This window comes from Podarcis filfolensis (assembly GCF_964270895.1).
Source record: "Podarcis filfolensis genome assembly, chromosome: 6".
NCBI lineage: Eukaryota > Metazoa > Chordata > Lepidosauria > Squamata > Lacertidae > Podarcis > Podarcis filfolensis.
The window spans coordinates 26,822,654-26,848,986 of NC_139609.1; the positions used below are offsets into that span (position 1 = coordinate 26,822,654).

Here is a 26,333-nt window from a genome sequence, read left to right on the forward strand (position 1 = left end):
GACTCAAGCTCAACACAGCCCACCAGATGTATACAGAGTCCACCAGAAAAATATGGTGACTTCTTTCTTACCACTGAAGCTCGTCCCCCCCCATTGTTTTTTCCCATTTTAAATGCCAGTACAGTGGTACCTCAGGTTAAGTACTTAATTTGTTCCAGAGGTCCATTCTTAACCTAAAACTGTTCTTAACCTGAAGCACCACTTAGCTAATGGGGCCTCCCGCTGCCGCCGTGCTGCCAGAGCACCACTTCTGTTCTCATCCTGAAGCAAAGTTCTTAACCCGAGGTACTATTTCTGGGTTAGCAGAGTCTGTAATCTGAAGCATATGTAACCTGAGGTACCACTGCACCTCACTTATTCACCGCATCTTACAAACACTCAGCCTGACAACTTTTCAAGTCCCTCAAGGGGACTTTCTCTAAGAAAGAAACTTGCAACGTATGCTTGAAAAAAATTACTTTATTTAAAAATACAGTACACAGCAGTGTGTCTCTTCCCCACCCTGTTACTGCTGATTCACAAAGATAACATGATCAATTTAACCCAAATACTAGGCTCTTATAAATCCTGAGAGACAGACTCAGTTACATGCTGATTTACATAAGACAATATGCTGAAAAAGAATAGTCTTTCTTTTAACATAAAAGAGTCTCTTCCTGAACTTAAGAATCAGATATAAAATCTGCAGAATTGCTGTACTGCACTGACCAACCGAGGATTTCCCTGAATTCCTCGTTGTGAACAATTGTACATAAGGAGGGTCCTAAACAGCTAGACCAAGAAATGAAACAAGCAAGGGGAGCATATGGGATATGCTATGATTTATCAAATGTAATTGATCCTTTAAGAAATGATGCGCATAACACACATTAGACTTATAGTTAAGGGCTCGATTCTTTGCTTCTAGTGAGCACTTTACCCCTTCTTTTTAAAAGATCCACACAGTATCACATAATCTTTGGGAAACACTTGTATGCCAGCTGCCTCTGATCCAAAATCACACAACTGTATCCATCCCTAGAGAAGACATGTCCCCTCCTTAAGAATGCTCCCAGACCAAGAGCTGGAAATTGGCTATTGAAGTTACATGGTCATCACCATCCATCGTGCAGGCTGGATACAAGAGTGCATTTGATCTATCTCTGAAAGAAATATCGTGAGTAAAGTGACACGATTAGCAGAATCACATGGTACAAGCTCTTTCAGACTGCATCACTTCAGACTGCAAGGGGAAGATCACAGAAGGAAACATTGACAACAATTAGCTTTCCTGCACACAGGAAGGTAACATGTTGAAGATTATGTTGCAACCTTCATGGCTGCTAGTCTGAGAAAACTTAAGAGGGTTTTAACAAGAGGGTGTATTGAACAACGTGATCCCCTCCCCATAACCCTCAGTCTGAAGTTGCAAACTCTAGAAAAGGCTAAAGTCATGTAGTTCTGATGATCGTAGAATTTGGAACTTCCGTTGATGAGAACAGAGTTTAATTTGCCATGTTGAATGAAGATAATAAAATGCCCATGAGAATAATTGTGGATGGCACGGAGCACCACATCATTTGATTAAAAATTTGGCAAGTGTACACGAGCCACATAGAATTTATGTTGCAGTTTCATCTCCTGCTGCCAGACAGAGCAAAACATGAAGTATATGGGTAAAGCATGGCTCAAGGGACAATTTTCCTTGGACATTTGCCCTGTACAAATTTCACTTTAGCAGGAGCAAAGAGCTGGGTTACCTTTTTACTAGGGAAGTCTCAGCATGTTTGCTCAAAGCAATTAATGGAAAGGGAAGGGAGCTAATCAGAGCAAAGGACAGCATTTTTTTCCCTCCCTCTGATTTCAAATGGAGGAAATTAAGTGCATGCCTAACTTTCTCAGTGAAATCAAGGGAATATAAAGGTGCATAACTTGGATTGTGTGCAAAGTCTGTTGTAGAAAGGCCTAGCTCACTTTGACACACTGGGGAGGAAATGTGAAACGATGTCTGTAGGTTGCCAGGGTAAACTAGATCTCAAAATACAGATGTTTTGGATTTTATGTTCCTTTGTGATTTTGAAAAGTAGGAACATGTGCAAAGCTGTTCACTAGGCCTTCTCTTGTGTATTCTCACATACTTTCCTGGCGTAACTGAAAAAATTCCTGAGATATACAATAAATAATTGGAAGGATGATAGTACTTTGGTTAAACTTCTTACCATTTTCAAGACCATTTTTTCATGAGTCCTTTAAAAGGAAAAAAAAAAAAGCACCCACCCCCTACTGCCTCCCAGACTAAAGAAATTGAAATGTGAAGCCTCCTGGCATAGAAAGGCTGTGATATAGCCCCATTTTACTTTGGCTGTTATGGTGTTTGAAAGGCAATGTGAAAAGACCCTTTATTTGGAAGCCTGAATCCCATTCTCAAGAGTGCCTTAAGCAGTAGGGAGTGGTGATCTTCACACTGTGGGTTGTAGTCAAGAAATCAACAAGGGGGTTGGCATTGGTGACTTAGAGATGGGACCTGAAGTGACCAAATCCAGATTTTATCCTTCAGTAAAAATGGGAGTTAGTGCTCCAGAACACCTGCAACAGGGCTACAACATGACTTAAGGTGAACCATAGCAGTGGTGCTTCCACTTTTTGGAGAAGAAAGGGGAAGAGAGGAGTCGGGAGAAAGTCATAAGAGATGGTGAATCCAGGTCCAGGAGAAACAGCAGAGAACTGCGATAGAACATGGTTACATTAGGTATTGAAATGACTACAGGATCCTTACAAACCATTCACACTGATCTGGTACTGTTAGGGTGAACAGGGCTATATCATTAAGTTGTCAGTGATTTATTCTTGATCATACACCTAGCCATACCTGCTGCAGAAGAGAGGAATGTGTTGAAACTGAGATCAGTGAAACAGAGCTGGGCATCTTAAGTCCACGTACTTGTAAAAGGAATAGGGAAACCCATTGCTACAGCAATAATGTGCCACGCGGAGGAACTCTGGCCCCCTCTATTGGCTACTCCATGTTGGCCAACATTCTCCTTACCCTATAAAGCTTCACTCTCTAGCACTGGAGCACCCACCATTCACCACTGCTTCACACAAAGGATGGGGACAGATCTCAGATCAGCAGAAGGCAACCTCTTGATGGTTCCACCACCCTCCGAGGTTTGGGGGCATGTCAGCCCAGGAGAGGGTATTCTCTATGGCAGTGGATTCCCTCCCACAGAGGTGTGTCCAACACCTTCATTGTGTAGTTTCCACCAAACAAGGAAGAAGCAACTCTTGACCCTAGCCTTTCACAGCCACAACACGTATTTTAGGACCCATGCTATTATTGTGACTGTAATTTGTTTTTAAAGTATTTTGTAATATAATATTTTAAATTGTCGCAACCCACCTTGGAACCTTGTGGTGAAGGGTAGGTGATAAATTAAAATAATAATGATGAAGATCACCGTCATCATCAGAACAAGGGAGAAGGATGTGAGGACCCCTCAGGCTGGGAGCCAAGCACATCTTATATATTGCTCCTTCTTCATGCCAGAATCAAAGGTTTTGAGATGACTTTTGGAAACAGGTTGCTAGCTATGTCACATTAACCTTGAAGTACTATCAATGAAAGCAATCATTTTACTTTTATGTTACAAATGGGGTAGGGGGGGAGAATATGCTGGACCTCAGAACAGAGCCATTAACCTTCAGTATGAGATTGTTAATCGCTAAAATAATAGGATATCCCAATGCCTAAGTGTTCTCACTTCTAATCCTAACTACAGGGTACATTGTAGACATTCAAGAACTACAAAATCAACTATTCAACCACATGAAGTCAGGAAAATATCCAAATAAATAATTTGTTTTAAAATTATGATACAATATACTTATTACAGTAAAAATTGGCGGGTTGTTGTTGTTGTTGTTTCTTCAAAAGCAGAAGCACCAGTCTTAAGATATAAATGTGTATGTGAAACACGGCATAATACGAAGTGCAAACAGCATTTGAGTATGGGATTTTTAGAAAAGAAAAAAGAAAAGAAAAAGAAGTGTATACACTGAAATCTGTTTGAATGGGAACAAGTGTCATGCTAAAATGTAAAAATAAGTAACAATGAAAAATCAGACATAATAATGTTCCGTCGGATACTTACATGGCTGGGGGTGGGGGGGACAGCCAGAGATGGGAAATGATATATTTATGTGATGTGAACAGATTCATGCTTTCCCAATACCTCCCCTCCCCAAAACCCTCATCCCCTAAATGGTGCAATGCTTTTTGTTGGAAAATATTCCTAACTTTTGACATTTCTGGCATGTTCTTCATAGGCTGATGTAAATCTTCATGCTGCTAATCAGGTCATAAAACCAGACAAAAGTTTTATTTTTCTCCTCTGCTGGAAAACATGTCAGTTATTATGAGTGAACTGTGAAAAGGGATGACGTCCAGTGCAGCGAATAGACATCCGTCTCAACATCATGTGACTTCTGCAAAGGCCGTGATGTGGTTCTACAAAAATGTTAAAAAGGTGTAGGGTTGGGGGGGAGAGAGAGAGAGAGAGAGAGAGAGAGAGAGAGAAGAAAACAGTTAAAAGTCTATACAGTGACTGACAAAACAACAATGTGCATTTCCTACCCTACCACTTTGGGAACAGTCGTGTGTTTTTGGAGTTTTGTTGCGCTGCGGTGATGCAAACACACATTCCTGCAAAAAGTCCAAAATGTTTCACAAGACCACCCATTTTAGGGCATTGTCAACGCAATGTGAATGTGGGGAGGTGAAGGGGACATTTGAAGGAAGAATGAATATTCCAAAGGAGTGTGCGGTACTTAACCCGCTGCCGCCACAACATATATAACACACTTGCCAATTCTCTCTTGAAACTCCCAACCCTCCCCAGTTGATTTTCCTCTGTTCTGACTGACTGCCAGTTTTGCAGGACACTTGAGGTAAAAAACATGAAAAACAGCCTGGGTCTCCTTTGCAGGGTGAATCAGCAGGTAGGAGAAGGGTTAAGCCAGGCATACGAAAACTCGGCCCTCCACATGTTTTGGGACTACAACTCCCATCACCCCTAGCTAACAGGACCAGTGGTCAGAGATGATGGGAGTTGTAGTCCCAAAACATCTGGAGGGCCGAGTTTGCCTATGCCTGGGTTAAGCACTACTTTCCTACCCGACAGTTCTCGCTTGGAAATTGTCAGGGGCCCAGAGTCAGGCTTCTTTCTCTTCATTAGGTGAGGGAGGCAAGGACTCGGAACCTGAGGGGCACAAAGGCCAGCCCCAGAAGTACTGCTATCAGATAAACCTGGGGGGCAGCAGAGCCCCCTCCCCCTGGCCCAAGGATCTGGCACTGCCAGGACCGGCAGAAGACATTTTGGCGAACAACAAAATGTCTCCCCCACTTTCTGCCTGGGAAGAAGGGGAGAGTTAAATTCTACATCAGGAACAAGTAGGCGGGGGGATAAAGAACTACATCAGGATCTGCTGCCCTGTGGATCCTGCCACCAAAGGCCATCGCCTCACCTTGCCTCAGAGTGGGCTGGCTCTGGGCACTGCCATCTTCTGACTCAGAGGACTCTACTGGAGGGCTCCCAGAGGGTTCTCTACTCCAGAAAAGTAGGAGATTACAGGAGAAGGCTGAGGCCCTTTGGGTCAAATAGCATCCTGTAGAACAGGTGCTGCACCTGCTGTTACTACAACTATATAAGACTCAGTTTCAGCTTGTTCCTTGCTGGAACAACATCAGAGCTCTTTGTTTTCCAGTGTATTGTATCCACCTTGCACCCCAATTAGGTTTTGTCTTGCTGGACCACAGAGTAGGACAGAAGTCCTCCACCTGTATTTTCATTACAAGGAAAATATGGAACTGAGAACCTAACGTTTCTCTTTTATTATAACATTTAGTTTCACCTTGTTTCTACATTTACTTTATTTGCCATTGCTTAGCAATGTGAGTATTGGGTAACTTAGGTATAATTCTATAAGGATCTTATAATAATTAGGATTTAAATTCCAGGCAACAAATTAGACAGCGTCTGATAGCGGATCATATTGTGTTTCATTGTTAATACAATTTTAATGCTGCATTTCTTCCTTCCTTCATTTTCACTTTAAAAAAGTATTAATTACTCCCAGAGAGACATATGGCACAGAATGAAGCAGCAAAATGTTAGAATGAAAAGGACATTTGCTCACTGACAGTACACATTAACAATACTTCTTTTTCAATCAGTGAGATGCCCCCTTTATTTGATCTGCTCTACACTGTGCTTCTTTAAACAGGGTGATTTTATTTCTCCATTGTTTGTGCACATTAGCAAACATTTAAAAATACATGTTTGTATATAAAACACAAACTGTGGTCTTCTGTAAACAGAAACTTTACTGACAAATTATCTGAGGCCCACAGTCACAGATTTGCATGGTATTTTGCTTTTACAACCAAGTACTCAATAGCACATTGTGGCATTCAAAATAAGCCTGTCGTTTAGTTCTTAACCAGAAAAGGCTGATGGCAAAAAAAAAAAGGATGTTCTAGATGGAAGATACAGGGCATACATTTGTCAAGGTGCTTAAGTCCCCTTGAAGTCAATATGGTAAGTTAACTGTGACCAATTTATGTCCCATTAATTTCAACAGGACTTTTGTATGACTTTCTCTGATTTCAGCTGGGTCTCCAGCGCTTGAATTAAGTGTTAAGACCTATTTATTTATTTATTTCCCACTCATCACCCGAACGTCCCAGGGCAGGTTACAACATTTGGATGGGATGGCAGTGAAGTTGAGTGACAGGAACAGCCCAGCAGTTAATCACACCGAGCAAGCTGGAGTTAACTCTCTATAGTGGTACCTCAGGTTAAGTACTTAATTCGTTCTGGAGGTCCGTTCTTAACCTGAAACTGTTCTTAACCTGAAGCACCACTTTAGCTAATGGGGCCTGCTGCTGCTGCTGCGCCACCGGAGCACAATTTCTGTTCTCATCCTGAAGCAACGTTCTTAACCCGAGGTACTATTTCTGGGTTAGCGGAGTCTGTAACCTGAAGCGTATGTAACCTGAAGCATATGTAACCCGAGGTACCACTGTATTAGTAAAACAGGATCTGGACAGAAGTGTCAGGCCTAATGAGCACAGCAACTCAAGTCTTGCCCCCATGAAGCAGTTCCCAAGACTAAAGGTCCATGCCTCCTGACCGCCAGCTATGTTTAATCCTCTCCAGGGTGTTTCCCAAGCAATCAGAGATTGTGCCTGTAGGCCATTCTATGCTCCTCCTACTTCATGCCTCTCCTAGTTCTGGGAGACCAGAGGGGAAGGGAGCTTGTTGCAGAAGGAAGAGGAGACACCCATGCCTCTTCACCAGCCAGACTCATCTCTACTTCTTGGCCTCCCTCCTCTCCTCTCCTCTCCTGCTTCAGCTTCTGCCTCTTGTTCTGGACTTCTCTCTGCCACAGACTCTCCCTGCTCACTAAGCCCTGTTACCTCTTCAGCTTCCAACACCTCCTCCCTCCAGTCTTCTCCCTCTTTGTTGTCCCACCACTCATCCCCAGGTTCTGAACATACTTCCCTTGGGGTTCTCCAGTGGGTTCCTACCACCATTCCTCTGCACCCAAGAAGTCTATGGCATTGAGGGAGCTTTGGGCTGGGCAAAGGTGTCCTGCAATTGTGTGCACTCCATTCCTGTCCTGGCACACTGTGTCACCAGAAGGCTACTGCTGCCATCCTGGCACAACCCTTCACACACCGGTGCCGGTTGTTCAAATAATCATTCATACGATTAGTCTTCAGGAACGCCTTGAATCACCTGCAATAATGAGCTACAAGCCTTGCTCTTTAAAATGCTACTTTGTGAAATCTAAGCTTGAAGTGATATATATTCTAATGCAGATATTTGATCATGTCAAGGGTCTTGCAGTATGTCCGACCCCTAATTGGTGAACTCCGGAGTTTTCTATCCATGCAATCTTTAGCAAGTCCTTGAGGTGCACTCCCACAGCACACACACACACAGCAGACAAATTGAAATGTCGTGCGAGCAAGCAGCACACACACACAGGCTCCCAAATGAATGTTTGTTTCTACCCGTCAGTGCTCACAATTAGTTCGCATCAGCCTCCTCTTTGGCTTCCTACCAGAGCACTACACGAGTTTGTTTTGTTCTAATTGTCAGAGGCAGTAACTGGCAGCAGCAACAGAAAAGATTAGAAGCACAGCATGCATTGTAATGATTATTTCCCACCAATGCATCACGGGAGAACCAGAGAAAATGGCATAACACGAAAGCCCAAAGGGATCAAACCAGTAAAATCACCCTCCCATTAGGAAAGCAGGATGCGATGGCTGAACCTCAAGTGCAGGTTTTCAATCAAACATTTCAGCATATTTAGCACTATGCTAAATGTTTATTCTATTAATTTTTAAATATATATATATATATGAAGGAGTATCACAGTCATATAAAATATGTTTTGTGAAAAATAAGAAAGGGGCTGTATTAAATATTGGAGATCTGTATATAAATTTTGACTACAGACTCCTTATTTATACTTTGTATTCTAGATCTGATTTCAGAGCATTAAAATGATCTTATGAGAGATGTCAGTACTGAAGTGCAAATTTTGCAAATGCGCATCTCCTCAGCAAATGAATTCTTTTTGCCTCCCCCTGTTACAGCAGAGGCAAACCAAGTATAGAATACAAAAGAATACTTCACAAAAGTTCCATTTCTCAAAATACCCTTAGCCTGCACTGAAGGCTAACATGTCCGCCTTCGTGAGAACACATGTAAAGCACACCAGTGCGCTTATATGCGCACATACGTTTATTGCCTTATATGAAGATGCTCAAACTGGTCCATTCCTACTATCCAGGAGAAAACCCTAAAGAGGCGTGTTTTAAAAGAGCTCTGCTGGAATGGCTCCTCTTGACCATTACCAAAGCCTCGACTCTGCAAAATGTACAATAATTACACAGACAGAATTGAGTTAGACATATTTTCCACATTATGTACTGTCATCTAACCAGCACTTCAAGTGAAGCAAAAAATAAAATAAAATATGAAAGGCGAAGCACAAAGCATGAACAGAAATAACAGCAGTTTATAGGCAGCTCCCTGAAGGAAAATGCTGGCGAATGGGGAGAAATATGTGATGGGGAAAGAAATGTGGATGTTCTGTGCAAACAATATCGCATATTGTGGAGTTTGCTGTAATACATTCCAGTTGTTCTAGATATACTGATATATCTGCAACCAAGCAGACAAAAATAACCTCCTGCTTAATTCTGGGCCTGTGGAGCATATTTTAACCTTTCAGTTGTGCCTGGATCCAAGCCCGGTTGAGAACGAACCCTCACACCATCCCAATCAGCATTCTGAACTGATTTAACAGGTACAGTCAAACATCAGTTGTCAAACATAATCCGTTCCGGAAGACCGTTCAACTTCCAAAACGTTCAACAACTGAGGCGTGGCTTCCGGTTGGTTGCAAGAGCTTCTTGCAGTCAATCGGAAGCCATGTCGGACATTCGGGTTCTGAAAAACGTTCGGAAACTGAAGCATTTACTTCCAGGTTTTCAGCGTTTGGGAGCCGAAACGTTTGAAAACGGAGCCGTTCAGGAACCGAGGTTTGACTGTATGGTATTGGATTTTGGATTTGATATCCTGCTTTATCACTACCCTAAGGAGCCTCAAAGCGGCTAACATTCTCCTTTCCCTTCCTCCCCCACAACAAACACTCTGTGAGGTGAGTGAGGCTGAGAGACTTCAGAGAAGTGTGACTAGCCCAAGGTCACCCAGCAGCTGCATGTGGAGGAGCGGAGACGCGAACCCGGTTCACCAGATTACGAGTCCACCGCTTTTAACCACTACACCACACTGGCTCTTGCTTGCTATGATCTGCTTTCGGAATCAAGTTTAAGTGGACTGGGAAGGATTATGAAATGTGGAAATGTATATGGTATATTTATAACATACCTACCCCTACACACACGCGTGCACACACACACATCATATGCCTATTGACTGATTTTATTTCAGCCTTCAGGCAAGTTAATGTATATATATTTAGGAGGAAAAGAAAGATGCATTGCATGTAAAGACAACCAGTGCTACCTTGAGATTGTATAGATTTTTTAAAAATGTTTTAAAGATGCTTTTATTGTTTTGCCACTTATTGCTTGTCACCCTCAACCCCCTTGGAAGGAAGGGCTGTATATAAATATAAATGTAATAAATAAATAAGGCAATATGAGAACAATTCCATGTGATCTTATCATGATGCAACAGCTATTTTGAAGAAAGGTCTTTTGCACCCCATCTGCAGCTTGAGACCTCAAATAACATCTTTTCCAGTTCTTTTGAGAATAACAGTTGCAACCCTAGACATGTTTTCTCAGAAGTACATCCCACTGTATTCAAAGGGACTAACCAACAGGTAAGTGGGCATGGGATTGTGGCCTTGGTTTATGGTTGGCTTGTGCATTAACATTTAGTGACATCTGAACAGTCAGCACTTCCCACGTGAAAATGTATTTATTCATATTTATTATAGACAGGCAGACTATAAATAAACAAAACAAAACAAAAGGCGATAAAGGAAGTAAGTCTAACACCCAAGTGTGTGTGTCATCTCTTTCATTTGAATCCCTTTTCATGTCATGTCTTTAAGATTATAAACCGGAGGACAAGGATTGTCTCATAACTGATCTTTGTATGCTGCTCTGGAAGCTTTTCTTGACTGAAGAACAGGAAAAATATGCTTTAAATCTCTCTCTCTCTCTCTCTCTCTCTCTCTCTCTCACACACACACACACACACACACACACACACACACAAAATGTATGAATATCATTGTGAAGCCCCTATGGGAGGATTTGTAGTGCCTCATCAGAATCCTGGATTTATGTGAAATCAGGATGAGATAGGGGAGCAAATGTGAAGGCCGGTTGCACAACACCAGTGGCTATGGCATGGGAGTGAGAAGGGAGGGATACTGGGGGAGGGAGACATGATGGTTTAAAATAATGGCAGAAGTTTAGGTAAAGAAGGGAATGGAAGAGGGAGACGTTTGAGTGCAGTGAGAAGGGGAAGACACCAAAAGGGGGGAAATGTCTGCTTTAAACTATTTTGAGTGTGTGGGTGTCAGGAATGAGCCAGCTCCTAGCGAAGGTTTGCAGCCAACTGCAGAAAGCAGCCAAGAACAGAGAGGCTGAGATGTTAGTCAGGCAGGGGAGAGGCAGCAGCTGCAGACTTTGGTTATTCCTGACCTTGAAGTGTAGGCTGATAAACCAGTAGCGGAGAGCAGGCTAGAACACAGTCAAAGCTCGCAGGAAGCTCAAACAGGCATGAATAAACACAGAGATAGCATGTCAGAACAGGAAGGGGTTGGAGCTAATCCAAGAAGTCAGCGAATGGGAGGGCTACTAGACAGGAAGCAAAACAAAAGACGCAAGAGCCATAAGTTCAATATCTTCAGTTGACATCGGAAGGAGTCTTCAGAAGGATCATCTTGAGTGATGATGCTGAAGGCTTTGTTAGAGCCATCCAGAGCTATCTGTTTTTGCAATAAATACTCCTTTTTAATTACCTACGCTTACTGTGTTATCAAGCTGGGAACCTGGACTCCTAAAAGTGTGTGTGTGTGTGTGTGAGAGAGAGAGAGAGAGAGAGAGAGAGAACTCATTGGCCCTGCTCTTCCATTGCTCCTGTTAGAGGGCAGTTGCCTATGTCCCCAGCCCAATTTCTTTATTGAGGTCAGGATGCCCAACCAACTTACACTGGATATAACACCAGTGGCGCTTTCTACTTCCATGTAGCTTCAGGCACAGAGGCATATCTGTTCCATTCTATCATAGAATTGTAAAGTTGAAAGAGACCATGAGGGTTACCTAGTCCAACTCCCTGCAATTCAGGAATCTTTTGTCCAATGGGGGCTCAAACCCACAACCCTGAGATTGAGAGTCTCGTGGTCTACCCACTGACTCTGTGCAAGGTCCTACTTGGAAGATATTTCTCATTGCCTTTTCTATCTACTCTGATTCTTTTTCCCTAGAATGTAGTGGATTCTCAGTCTTTGGCCTGCAAACAAGACCCGGGTGCAGTGATCATAAGGAGGTAGAGAAGCTAGTGTTTTTCGTTTTGGAAGTATTTTCTTTCTTTCATTGCAAAATGCAGAGCTTGGTTTGGGCAGCAATTAGAGAAAGAGAACATATTTGAGCTGAAGAGAAACCTGGAAGTGGCAAGGAAGAGTTTTGCACAGGGAGAATTGAACACAGGAAATATTTATTGCCTCCCATCCCTCATCTTACAATCCTAAGGATAAATATACTCATAGCTGGGGTTAAAAGCATGTTAATTAGCAATCCTTGGAGGTGAGGCATAGTTCCCCCAGCTTTTATGCTAAACACATAAAGCTTGTCTCTAGCTCCCTTAAACTTGATCACTTGACTGTCAATTACATAGAATGAGCATATAATTAATTGCTGGTCATTACCATTAGTCTGCATTCTCTGTGCTAGGTAACACTCTCAATTAAGTTCTTTTTTTAAAGTTACAGTGGGAAAATGATTATCTTTTGTGCACAAAGTACAATCACAGCCTATGGGCAACAATTGAAAGTGCTGCATTTCTTAAAAATGGCACAACCCTAGGCATGTTTACATCCTCTATGCTCAATGGGTAAGAATGACATTGTGGATCATTAGTCAAGCAGAGCCTTGCTTTAAATCATTCTTGGTCTTTTCTGTCTGTTTGGAATGCAAGTTCTCTCTTGACCGCTGGAAAATCACAGATGAGCCTGGCCTAGTATAAATTTCAGAAGCTTGACCTTTTGCCTTTGTCTGGGCAACAGAGCAGTAGCTTCTGCTTGCTTGCGTTTAAAAAAAACTCCTGATTTAGTTTGAGATTGTATCCAAGCACATCTTAAGGAGGGAGGGCACAAGGTGGCACAGATGGCAGTGTACAGGGGATAAAGAGAGAGAGAGGGGGCAAGGAATTTTTATTCTTTCAGTTTCTTGGGTTGCCCGTGGGAATGGGTGAATCTCTCAAGTTTGGTTTCTCTCAATTTCTCATTCTTCCAGTCTTAAATTCAGTTCTCGACATCAGATTGCAACTTTAAAAAAAAATAAATTCATGCAATTTCATCTGCATTTTAGTGCGAAATTCTTCTAATACAGAAGGCTTGTATGCAATTTCCCCTAATATACACATTTTTCTTTCCCCAGATATGACAATTTTCACTTGTTATTTTTGCTAATATATGCATTTTTATGCATGATTTTCTTAAACATATGCATTTGTGTACACATATGGCTGAGGAAATACATTGCAAAATTCAGTAAAGGGCTAATTTGAATTGATAGCTGTTTAAGGTTGCATATTGTTTCAGGTAGTCTGAAATGGGTAAGTTCACCTTTAAATGAGACCTTTTCCCATTTCTGCCCAGTCCCTAGCTGCTGGTAATAGTTATCTTATGTTTGTGTGTGTGTTTGCTTTAGAAAATGCAAAGCAGGTAAATGTGTGCCTCTCAAGATAGAGGAATGGGTCAGTTTTCCCTTAGTGCTAACTTCTACTAGTCTGGGATCTAAAGATCCATACAAAGTTGTTCTACATTCTAAGTGTGGGAGGTTTGTCAATTTTCTCTTCCACAAGCAGTCCCAGCGCATCATGGAATGCAACTTAGGAAGATATCCTAAGCCACAGTGACAGTACATGTGATAGTAAAAGGTATGGATCATTATGGCAAATGAAAGAAATATAGTTTAGATTGCAGAGATGGCTGGTTATATAGGATAGACAGAGAAAGGTACAGCAAACAGAGCTCTTGGTTTGCATCATTCTCCAAACACCGTGAATACTCATTTCAGCTGTCAGAATATTTTAGAAGAGCAGCAAAACCAGCTCAACAATTTCCATTGTTTGTAGCATCATCATTATCGTCGTTATTATTCATTAAATTCCTATACCACCCTTCATCCGAGGACCACAGGTGTACAGAGGCCTGGTGAATCAGAGAAGAAAGCTGGGAATAACAAGAATTTCCTGACCTTCCAACGCTTTGAATAGATCCAAGGATATATTTAAGCAGAGACAATGCAAATGTCACATTGAATTTTCAAACTGAACATAAGGGATAAGGCAGGCCTGTGGGCAGCTGTGCCAAATCTAGACCTTCTAGCTCTGGTTTCCTGAGGTCAGTGGCTGGGCTGGGAGCGAGAAAAGCTGAAGCCTGAAATGCAGCAAGCAGAGGTTGTTGTTCTCTTGACAAGCAAAGGCAAGAGGAGGCTTCCTAATATTCATACCAGGCTTTGATTCCCCTTTGTAAAGTAACATACTGAATTTCAGCTAGACAGATGGGAAACGCCAAGCTGCCATTTCTTTCACTAATGATTCACAGTGCCATTCCTTATCCAGTTCCGTGTTTTCCTACTGTCTCAAAACATCTCTCCCTGTTTGTGTTCTATCAGGTTCACTGCGGGCCCCCACTGTCCCGGCCATCACCTAGGGAAGAAGGAGGAGCAAGCTGACAGTTTGTGCAGTGTCCGAGAGCACAACACTAGTCTTCTAGCCAAAGCCAGGAAAGTGCCCTGAGTTCCCTCTGCTCTGCAATTGCCACAGCTAGGAAGGGGAAGCTCCAGCCAACCAGCCAGACAAGCAAGAGGAATCATCCCAGTTCAGGGACACTTTCTGATCAGGCAAATGCACCCAAGGAAGGCATGCAGCAGGGGAAATAACGGGTGGAGTCTGGGGGAAGAAGTGTGGCCTGCCTGGGGAGACTCTTGAGGGCTGGATGAAGAGGCCTGGGAGGCCACCTTTGTGCTCCAGCTCTGAGCTTTCATACACCTGCCTTGAAATGAGAGAGTTTCCTTCCCAATACATTCCACTATTCTTTGGCTACTTAACAAGTTGATAGGGGGGGGACACAAACACACACAACCCTCACATGCTCCCCCCATCAGCTCCACCTCTGATAGGCTCACAGAGGTTTTATTTTTGCTTCAGACATGCTTCTGGAGTTCTTCCACATAAGAGGGAATCCCAGGCCAATCAGGATTCTCCCTCACAAGATGGTGCCCTCCATTGAAACACACAGGTAGAGTCCCTTCACATGCTAGATTTGGAATAATCCATATGATTCCACAAGGTGGTGTGATTTATGATGTGCCCAGATTCCCAGCCATGAATATTCTCCTCTCTATCTGAGAAGGAACAGTCTGTACATGAAATACAACATTCACAGAGTGGTGGTGGGAGTGGGTCATTTAATTTCCCCATTCATTAACAAAGCAGCAGATGGGGACTGACTTTTTTAACATCAGAAAAAGTCCATGGGTGAGGGAATCTGAACTCTCCCCCACCTCATCTTCGAATGGAGCTCCTCACTTCCTCCTTGATACTTTTCTCTCAGTCCAGCTCTGAGAGTGGAAGTGAGCTGGGCTGTCAGTAAATTGCCTAAAGTGATGGGGCAGAAGATGACCCACTGAAGGACGGAGTTCTCTTCAACCCACAAAACTCTTCGATGGGAGCTTTGGCTGCCCCTTCCACAGTTCCTTTGGGGAAGGCTAAAGCCTTTCCCAAGTATTTTGCTTCATTCTGACATCTAGCAAAGGCCTAACAGAATGGCTTGTGTAGAAGATGAACATTCATCAAGCAAATGCTGGCTCGAGCAAAGGAGATGGTGACCTCCTTATGACAAAGCGTCTCAGGCATCTTTGTGTTGAGTGGTGTGTCAAAGAATTCCAAGAAGAAATCTGTTTATTCTCTGATGGCATTGAAACACACAAAGGCTCTTACACTTGTCCCTGATCATCTGTAACGCTCACAAATTTCAGGGAAATCACAGGGTTATATCCCAAAGACAAGGACGCTGAGTGCCGTGGTAAAATAAACAAGTGAAACAATAGCAAGGAACAACAGCTCTCATCTCTTTCTTTAAGCCACTTCATGTATTGCCACTGCAACACAGCAGCTTCCATGGTGGCAAGCTGCTTCTCATGCACACTGGCAATGCAGATATATACCTCACCTACACTGTATTGATCTTCTGAGCTCTCGCGTGCTGGCTGGGTGCCTCTTTTGATGGAAACCGGGAGCATTTGGGGCAAAAAGTTGTTTTGTGTGACTAGTTGCTTGTGGGTCTATGAAAAGTGATTAGTATTCAACGAATCTGTACTCAGAGCAGAGCCGCTGAAATTAATGGACCTAATTTAGCCATCTTCATTCATTCCAATAGATACACTCTGAGTCAAACTTAGCTGAATGCCACTCACTGCCCACAACTCCCTGGTGAGTGCGCCTGGCAGAAACTCCAGGTGCACATTTAAGTGTAGAATTTTGCAGTATAATGAACAGTAATAAAACGACCTCTCATGTTGACATGTAAAGGTAAAGGTAAAGGGACCCCTGACCAGTCGTGACTGACTCTGGGGTTGCGGTGCTCATCTCGCTCTATGGGCCGAGGGAGCTGGCGTACAGCTTCTGGGTCATGTGGCCAGCATGACTAAGCCACTTCTGGCGAACCAGAGCAGCACACGGAAACGCCGTTTACCTTCCTGCCGGAGTGGTACCTATTTATCTACTTGCACTTTGATGTGCTTTCGAACTGCTAGGTTGGCAGGAGCAGAGACCGAGCAACGGGAGCTCACCCCATCGCGGGGATTCAAACTGCCGACCTTCTGATCGGCAAGTCCTAGACTCTGTGGTTTAACCCACAGCACCACCCGCGTCCCTTGTGTTGACATGTAAGATGCTCTAAATGTTCTCTAGTTCTCTAGACTGTGTATAAGGTTAAAAAGTAAATAAATGATAGGAGCACTGACCACCACTAATGGGCTGTATATTACATGCTAGGTTAATGGATAATGACAGATTTGTGCAAATAAGGGGTAATCTAACTTTTTTCAAGGTAATTAATATTTCTAAAACATTTTGTCCTGCCTCATTATCCATTTCAGTGGTTGCTTTTGTCACAAAAAGCCATTCTGACACAATCTGACTTTCTATTATGTAACCATGTAGCATCTTTTTGGAACTAAAAATGTTCCTTACTGCCTAATATACCCATGTATTATTTATTCTGACTGACATCTCCTAGAATCACCTGTGATTGCTGCAGGCTTTCCAGCCCTTGCTTTGGCAAGGTAATAATAACTCCTAACCATTCACAGTTCTGCTATCCTGATCAAAGGAAGTGCAGTGTGATGCCTGATTGCCTAATCCTACCAGAGACCAAAATTCTGCTCACTTCATTAGCAGTTCTGTGCCTGGGAAGTGGGGGCAGGGGAGACTGCTGGAAGACTTGTCTATCATCCTGAACCTTCTACTCTTTCATGCAGCTGTCTCTTGGCTGACTCACTTCCTGAATTTCTTCCACTAGATGTTTCTTCTCATATAAAGAATATGTTGGAGGGAGAGGAGCAATGAAGATGTTCTTTGGTACCCTCTACTGGATTTTGGTTTGAAGCTACCATGCCTGTGCTGCATATAATGGGAAACCACAAGCTCCACCTTGGCATGGCGAGAAGATTTTGAAAGCATCCACACCGGGTTTTAAAGCACCTATAATTCATGGTTGCATCTGAACTCAGGGGAATTCTAGATAGTTTCAGCAAGCCTTCCACGACCTGGTATCCTCCAGACCCCCATCAGCCCCAGCCACCATGGCCAATCATCTGGGATATTGGAAGTCAAATCCAAAACATCTGGAAGAGACCAGGTTGGAGGGAAGCTGGATCATACACAGTGGTGTGAAGTCGTCTTGTGTGAACAAACCTTTGTTTAAAATACTTGCAGCTCCCCTGAGTTCCAAAGACTTCTAGGCAATTTTAAATCACAACATGCTGCTTCTGATTTCCCCCTCAGGGTTTGCCAAAGGAGGAGAGAAAAGTGTGGAAACCCAAGACTTGATGCCACTCATGCACAGAGCACGAAACCTGGGGAGATGGGTAACATTTTTCAATCCAAGGTCCACATTCCCTCAAGGGCAACCAGCTGGTGGGCAGGAACTGGAGACAAAAGTGGGAAAGCCAATGGATGTGACTCTTACTTTGTACACTAGGTTATTTTCCAACCATACAGAAGTCTGAGGTTACTACACACACACTTCTCCATCTCCCATTAAGATGAGCAACAGGCATTATCAAAGTGAGGGTGCGGTTTGGAGAGAGTGGGTGTGGCCTGGGAAGGGTGTGTGGCCATGGAAGACTCCCAAGGGCTAGACAGAAAGGGCTGGAGGGCCACATTCAGCCCATGTTCCCTAGGTTCTCCACCCCTGCACTAAATACCGGCTTGGCATTATATACAAGATTTCCCTTGCTATCCCAAGTCTGCAGTTGTCCTAGCATTCGGTGAATGGTAGCTTGTGGCTATGAATCAGAAAGTTCTCCTTTTGTGTCACCAGAATTTAGAAAGGAAGTGACATTTCAAATTCAAGAAGAGCATCTATTACCTTTTCTAAAGGACTCTCTACTCGAGGGAGGCTGATCATAGGCATTTGAGCCAGATTGTCCATGTGAGAATGTTCATGTTCTGGTTGTCTACCTCTAAAATTATTTACCACACACACAACCTAGAAAGAGAAGGAAGAAATCAGATATTATGAGAGAGTTTAATAGATTGGATCCTGAACACCCACATCAACTGTACAATGTCCTCCGATAGAAATGCTAATTATTAAATCACTCTTCCATAATGAATGAGATTACAGCACAAGCACAACATTGTAAAAACACAGCTAGAATATGCTTAGGCTAATTATCAAGAAGATGCCAGTGTACATTGTCGTTGCTTGAATTTACCAACAATTGCTTGTAAATAGACATTTTAGATACCTACCAACAATTGCTTGTAAATAGACATTTTTAGATGCCTCTGGAGTGTTTTTTCAACAGACATCAACATGTACTTATACATCAACTTAATGCACTTATCAATATGCACTTATCCATCAACATGCACTCTTTGAACAGAATAGTCTAACCATCAAGAGCTCATAGATAAAATAAACACTAGTGACTGGTGTGGTATTGCTGACCTGGTTTCCCAACACTGCACATCACTGCCAGTTATCAAGAGGGAGAGACAAGGCAACAGATAGTTCTTCACAGGTACAGCAGCGAAGCCAATCCAACACCCATACTATTGCACCTGAACCACATCAAGCTTCCCACTACCTCCCCCCCTCCCTCTTAACAGCCAGCAGTGACATGCTGTTTTGGGAAACCAGGTTAGCAATGCAGCTCTGCCTACATTGCCCACTACCGTAATTAATGTGGCATATCTTCCAGCACATGGTGACTTTCCGTACTCAACTTGTGCAATGTGGATCCACATTGTCAGAAGGCTGCAACAAAAATGCCATTTTCTAAATGACTGTATAGTACTTTGAACTTTTTTTAAAAAAAGGAAAGCCAGTTAACACATTGCACTGACAATAATTTAGTGACATTGCTGACAAACATGAACTCACATTGGCCTCGGCCTCAATTTGTGCTGAAGTCTTCCAATACAGTGGACTCACTTGGAACTGAATGGTGAGGTTTGGATAATAACCTTTTTAAAAAACTAACATATTATTTTAAACATGGGATCCAGCAGTTGCAGATGCACACAGCTCAGTGGAGGAGACACTTTCACTGCAGGCAAAGGGATGAACACATGTAGCAATTTAAACTAGTGAAATCAGTGATCTCTCATATGAATGTGTTCCATGTGCATGCTGGAGCGCATATTGAGCTCAAGATTAGCATTAACTGTGCATTTGTTTATATTTATGAATGATTGTTATTCAAGCATGCCGCCTGCATTCTGATGAATAAATCATGTGAGGAACCCATTCATAGTCAAACTCATAGTCATAGAAAGAGTCACGTGCAGCCGTACTTACCAGAAACGCTGCTATAGAAATGCCAACTAGAAATCCTGCTATCACGTCTGACCAATGATTTCGATATTCTGCTACTCTGTTGATACCAGTAAGAAATGCCATGCACATTAAACTCAAGCAAAGGACTGGTTTTGCCAGTCTTGTTCCTCTGGCCTTTATCGTGTTGGTGATATACATCTGAGGGTGAAAAGATCGGGGAGGGGATGAAAGCAGCGTGAGTTTTCATTCTTAAGTGGGGAAAGCGTCGCTCAGATTTTTAAAAAGGCAAAACTTACTTTGTTGGTTGGTGGGGAATAGAGCATAATGATTTTAAACAATGCAATGTAGTACATACAAATTTAAGCCTTGATTCATTTAATTGTATATATACCCCTGCAATTTAGACAGAAGTGCTCAAAGCAGCTGAAAATATTTATCAAATGGATACACTAAAAGTAATACACCTGAAACAAAACCGGACCAGCAGGAATACATGTCTGATGTTGTCCTCACATTCCTCCCTTTCTTTCTGGCTCCTTCCCACCAGGCAGTTAGTGGTAAATGACCCTGTGTATGGTGGGGACAATGACAGTCTAGCTGCATTAGGACCAGGTGGATGTTGTCTTCACCTGCTTCCTTTGTTATCTACCAACTTCCACCAGGCCACTGGTGATAAGAGAGAGAGAGAGATGATAGATGATGATAGATAGATAGATAGATAGATAGATAGATAGATAGATAGATAGATAGATGATAGATGATAGATAGATAGATAGATGATAGATAGATGATAGATAGATGATAGATAGATATAGATAGATGATAGATAGATAGATGACAGATATAGATAGATGATGATAGATGATGATAGATAGATAGATAGATAGATAGATAGATAGATAGATGATAGATAGATAGATGATAGATAAATAGATAGATAGATAGATAGATAGATGAGAGACAGATATAGATAGATAGAGATAGATGATAGATGATAGATATAGATAGATAGATGATAGATAGATAGATAGAGATAGATGATAGATGATAGATGATAGATGATAGATGATAGATGATAGATGATAGATGATAGATAGATAGATATAGATAGATAGTTAGATAGATAGATGATAGATGATGATAGATAGATAGATAGATAGATAGATGATAGATAGATAGATGATAGATGATAGATAGATGATGATGATGATGATGATGATGATGATGATGATGATAGATGATAGATAGATGATAGATAGATAGATAGATAGATGATAGATAGATATAGAAGAGATAGATATAGATATATAGAGATAGGTGATAGATATAGATATAGATAGATAGATAGATAGATGATTAGATAGATAGAGAGATGATAGATAGATAGATAGATAGATAGATAGATAGATAGATATAGATAGATGATAGATAGATAGATGATAGATAGATAGATATAGATAGATGGTAGATAGATAGATGATAGATAGATATAGATAGATTAGATAGATAGATAGATAGATAGATAGATATAGATAGATATAGATAGAGAGAGATGATAGATAGATGGTAGATGATAGATAGATGGTAGGAGAAGGAACCATCCAGCAGGAGGAGATTGATGTATTTACCTGCTCTCACAGAGCAATTGTTGGTAAAATGCTGTTGTCAGAAAGGGGAGTCCAGCTTGAACAGGAGTAGGGAATCCATCTCTGCTTCCCTCACTTCCCTGTACCTTCCCACAGGGCAGCTGGTGGTAGATGGTCATGGGGGAGGAAGAGTGGAAAGCCCAGCAGAAACAAGTGCTTAGTGTTGTTTTGCCTGCCCCCGCTCTCCTTTGTGCACACAGTCGAAACAGCACCATGCACTCATCCAGTGTTCTGGGCTGAATAAGCTAACAAAGGGCCCTGACAGCAGCAAGAAAAATTGTGCCCACCACTTTCAGTGTTATTGGAGAGCTAATGCACTTCTGCCTCTTGCCTCTTCATGTTCACTAAGGGCAATTAATGCTAATCAACCTCATTGTGTGGAGAGGACATAAGCTGAAATGTCTCTATGGTTAATCAAGAAACATCTTTGCTCTTAACATTTCCAGCAAGCTGCAGACTAGCAAGTAATCTTGCTGCAGTCTATGGCTGCCATCCAACACTGGCGCACTTTTAAGTAAAATCAATGGACTGATTGCACATAACTCTGCATTAAACTGTGACTTAACATCTTTCTTCGCTGCCCAGTAAAATGTGTTCAACAGACTCAGGAATGAAACACAAACAACAAAACGCTACACTTTGAATTCCTGATGGCTCTCCACTGCTTCTAGTCACCGGATGCAAGAACCGCTTAGCAACAATGTCTGAAACCTGTTATCAGTGCAGGTTACATCTAAGAGGCAATCACCCAATTCATCCTGAAGATTAATCCTATGAAGAAAGTAATCTACACTGATCGGGAGCTCTACTGATCAAGGCTAGAGAAAGACTATGGCTTTCTTTGGCATCTTGAAGGCAGTATGATAGCCACTCCTGGAAAACATGGTTCTGCAGTTTTGGGGGAGTTTCTGAAATGCCTGCAAAACCTATTTGACCAGAGATGGCAGTGGAACAAAGGAAAGGTGGGTGTGCACCAGGGGTAGCAAACATGCTGTGCTCCTGATCTTATGGACTACAACTCCTATCATCCTTGGTAATGCTGGTTGAAGCTGATGGAAGTTGTAGCCCAAAACATCTAAAGGGTGCCATGCTTGTTTCTCCTGGTATGCATCATCCTTCCCCATCACTGTAATCTCCATATGTTTTTGGACTACAACTCCCACCAAGCACTGCCAATAAAAAGGGATGGTGGGAGTTGCTGTCTAAAACATCTGGGGAGCACCAGATTAGGATAGGCTGATATACACCAAGGGAATCAATGACTTCATCATACTACAGTGAGGGGGGAATGTATTTGATCCCCTGCTAAATTTGCACGTTTGCCCTCTGATGAAGAAATGACCAGTCCATAATTTTAATGGTAGGTTTATTGTAGCTGTAAGAGACAGAATAACAACAGGAAAACCCCCAGAAACCCAGAAGACAAAAGTCAGAAATTGATGTGCATTATAATGAGTGAAATAAGTATCTGATCCCCTATCAACCAGCCAGATGTCAGGCTACCTGGTATCTTTGCTGTATGTAACGAGCTGAGATTAGAAGCACCTGCTGTAAGGGAGAGGTCTTACCTGTAATCCCAGCTCATTACAGTACCTGTACAAAAAACACCTGTCAACAGAAGCAATCAAACCAGCATATTCCAAAGTAGCCACCGTGACCAAGACCAAAGAGCTGTCCAAGGGTGTCTTGGACAAGACTGTAGGGACAAGACTGTAGACCTGCACAAGGCTGGACTGGGCTACAAGACTATTGCCAAGCAGCTTGGTGAGAAGGTGACAACAGTTGGTGCAATAATTCGCAAATGGAAGAAACACAAAATAACTGTCAACCTACCAATAAAATTATGGACTGGTCATTTCTTCGTCAGAGGGCAAATGGGCAAATTTAGCAGGGGATCAAATACTTTCTCACCTCACTGTACTTCCAATTCTCTTTTTAAAAAACTAAGGTTTTTCTTCCTCCTCAAAGGGTCATAGCCAAGGCTAAATTAGAACTGGAAATCCAGGTCCATGATGCACTACCTGAAATTGAATTTATATGCTGACTAAATTTGTAAGCATCTCATCAAGTCGAAGCCCACACCACACAGCAAGTTTTCCCCCATGCTGTTGACAGATATTCTTGGTGGCAGTTTAAGAAGAAAGAGATAATATGGTTGGAACCATTCCTCATGGCAACTGCTTGCTACAAGGAGTAGCTCCAGTCCCTGCATGTAGACTATTTACTTTCATTGCCCGGCTAGTTTTTGCAAGGCTCTCTGTCTGCATATGTGCACACATGCGTCTGTCCATAATACACACTGGGATCCTTTGTGAAGGCTAAACTTCCAGTCCTTTACAGAATATGACACTTTAGTCATTTTGCTTAACGTACATTTCCATAAGCAAGAAAGAAAAAATAGTAGCAAACATTACATATGTTCTTTTCTTGAGAGAAAAATGCTGAAGCTCATCATCTGCTTGTGAATGTGCTCCTTTATGAATGGCAAGCTAACAAAAACAATTCTGCCTAACATAGAGAATAAACAATGACTTAAAAAGGCTGCATCTCTAATACTACTTTTCCTTCTTTCTCCCTGCAGTCGGGAATCAATGTTGTTTTTGCAGCTCTTCTTTTATTTCTGTTCCCCAAATTGCAGTGAATTCTCTCTTCTGTAGTAAGACAAGTTGCTATATTAGCATATAATACTGATGAACCGAGAAAGAATTCAGTTGCTCTTGTCTTACTCACAGCATCTGTCTTCAAATACCAATAAATGCTCAGCTGCTTTTGGGGGGTATATTCCCCAAGGTCTGCATTTAACACAGACCCAAACCTTATGTGGCCATCCTACTGGCCAAAATTCAATGATTTCTCCTGCAGCAAACTCAAAAGCACAGATGTTTGTCCTTAAAAAAACCTGGTGCATATCCCTGGAAGCCCATGGCTTCCTGCTAAATGTTTTCAAATGTACTATTATTATTATATAATTTATTATTCAGTGATTACCTATGTGTCAAGGTGATTTACAAACATACCATGAAAAGCTAAAAATGGTTTTTAGAGGCAATAGTAAAGATAGCGTTAAGAACAATACAAAATGAATAAGCAGAGATTTTTACACGTAGCTGAAAAAACTTGTCAAAATAAAGATGTCTTCAGTGATTTCTGGGAAGTACAAATAGTGAGTGCCTTTTGTATGTCAGCAGGGATGCTGTCCCACAGAACAGAGGCAGCCACACCTAAAGCCCTGCTCTGAGTTACTGTATTTATGTGCCGCTGTTCACACATTATGCTGAACCAGCAGGGGGGACAAAACACTTGCCACATAAAGTGTGGACTTGACTCTCAGCACAGGGAAGGCATTTTTGAAGGAGTGCCCTATATAATCCCCACTCCAGGCCTCCTTGTGGCCTCTTCCAAGGCCCTGTTCCCTTGGCAACCATCCAGGCTGCAGGAAAACTTGGTGAAAATGCATCCCGATCAGGAAGAAGTGGAGAGCTATGGCTGGTAGAGCCCAAATACAGCCTGGCCCTGCTGTGGAGGCTGCATCACATATGGAGGTAGGCCTGTGGGGTTGCTATGGCAACGGGGCCTAGGGAGTGGACTGTGAGGAGGCCTGGCAGGGAGATATTTGGGGAAAGAGTGTTGGAATTCCATCCTGCTGGGCATACTTTCTTAACAAGCACCTTTCCTGTGGGGAAGGCATTTGCGAAGAAGCACCCTGCACAGAGTTGAACCCTCCTGCTCTTCGTCGGGGGTGAAGGAGGCGCATTTCTTCCAACCATACATTTAATTAGCATCTTAGTTAAGCATTGGCCCTACCCCTGAATTGATTTGGGGTTGGATCTGAAGCAGATGGTCTCCAGGAGGGGCCTTGGGTTGGGCAGGGCTGGGAATAGCTTTCTGCAAAATCAGGCAATGGCCTTTTACTAACCAGCCTGCTGTTCTAGGGGTAGCCAAGCCAACCATGTTACAGGTCTTGTCAGAAGGCTCAGGTTGACAGAAAGTTTCGGTTCTGTTTCATTCCTGGATGAGCCAACATCTTCCCAAAGCTATTTTAGTAGAAGGGAACTTCAGCTAGCAGGGCTCACTTGGAGCTATCCAAGGTCCTGTTTTTTGTTAAGCAAACTTTTGACCATACTTTCCCAGCCTGGCCTGCTTTGACTTTCTACACCAGCCTTACTCAACCTTGAGTCTCCATAAGTTATTAAACTACAACTCCCATAATCCCTGACAACTGGCTATGCTGGTGAGGAATGATGGGAGTTGTAGTCCAATAACCCAGGAACCCAAGTCTGAGAAAGGCTAAACTACACCTTACCTGATGAACCTGACATGGCCTACTGTGACTCAACCTTGCTTATCTCAACTGGGCATTATCTTTTTTTACTTGACTTCACCACACGCTGCCTACTTTCCTTGTGAGCCTCAATAGCACACACAATGGGATAATCACCACCACCACAACAAAAAATTGTTCTAAATTAAACTGGCTTTTCACTTTCACACAAAATACCCTCAACCTTTACACATCATGCTGAGAACACTCTAAAAGGTGCATTTTCCAAACTCATAAATCCTGTAAGATCAAGGCTTCCAACCGTATCTAAATAATAATAATAATAATAATAATAATAATAATAATAATAATAATATATCAGTCTCATACCTATTGGTGATGCCAGTGAACAGTATCAAAATGTTCCATTATTCTTAATTGTCTTTATAGAATAGACTCATCTTATTAAAACAAAACTGCAGGAATTTAACAAAATAGGTTGGCATCTTTAAACACTACCCCTTTTAGTTACTGCAATCCAAGACAGACATTGACAAACTAGAAAGGATACCAAGCAGAATTGCAAAGATACT

General features: G+C 42.3%; 1 protein-coding gene and 1 long non-coding RNA gene across 2 annotated transcripts in view; one reads left to right on the forward strand and one right to left on the reverse strand.

Moving 5' to 3' along the window:
* Window positions 1-444: 444 nt before the first annotated feature.
* Window positions 445-26,333, reverse strand: part of PLPPR5 (phospholipid phosphatase related 5) — a 91,280-nt gene continuing 65,391 nt past the window's right edge. The window contains exons 4-6 of the mRNA XM_083620728.1: window positions 19,855-20,031; window positions 18,418-18,537; window positions 445-4,486 (exon numbers count right to left, since the gene is read on the reverse strand). Of these exons, the coding sequence (XP_083476854.1) occupies window positions 4,454-4,486; window positions 18,418-18,537; window positions 19,855-20,031 (330 nt within the window). The 3' untranslated portion in view covers window positions 445-4,453. The remainder of the gene's footprint in view (window positions 4,487-18,417; window positions 18,538-19,854; window positions 20,032-26,333) is intronic.
* LOC310765609 overlaps window positions 24,595-26,333 on the forward strand; it is a 28,133-nt gene continuing 26,394 nt past the window's right edge. The window contains exon 1 of the long non-coding RNA XR_014549671.1: window positions 24,595-25,021. This is a non-coding gene — a long non-coding RNA (uncharacterized lncRNA). The remainder of the gene's footprint in view (window positions 25,022-26,333) is intronic.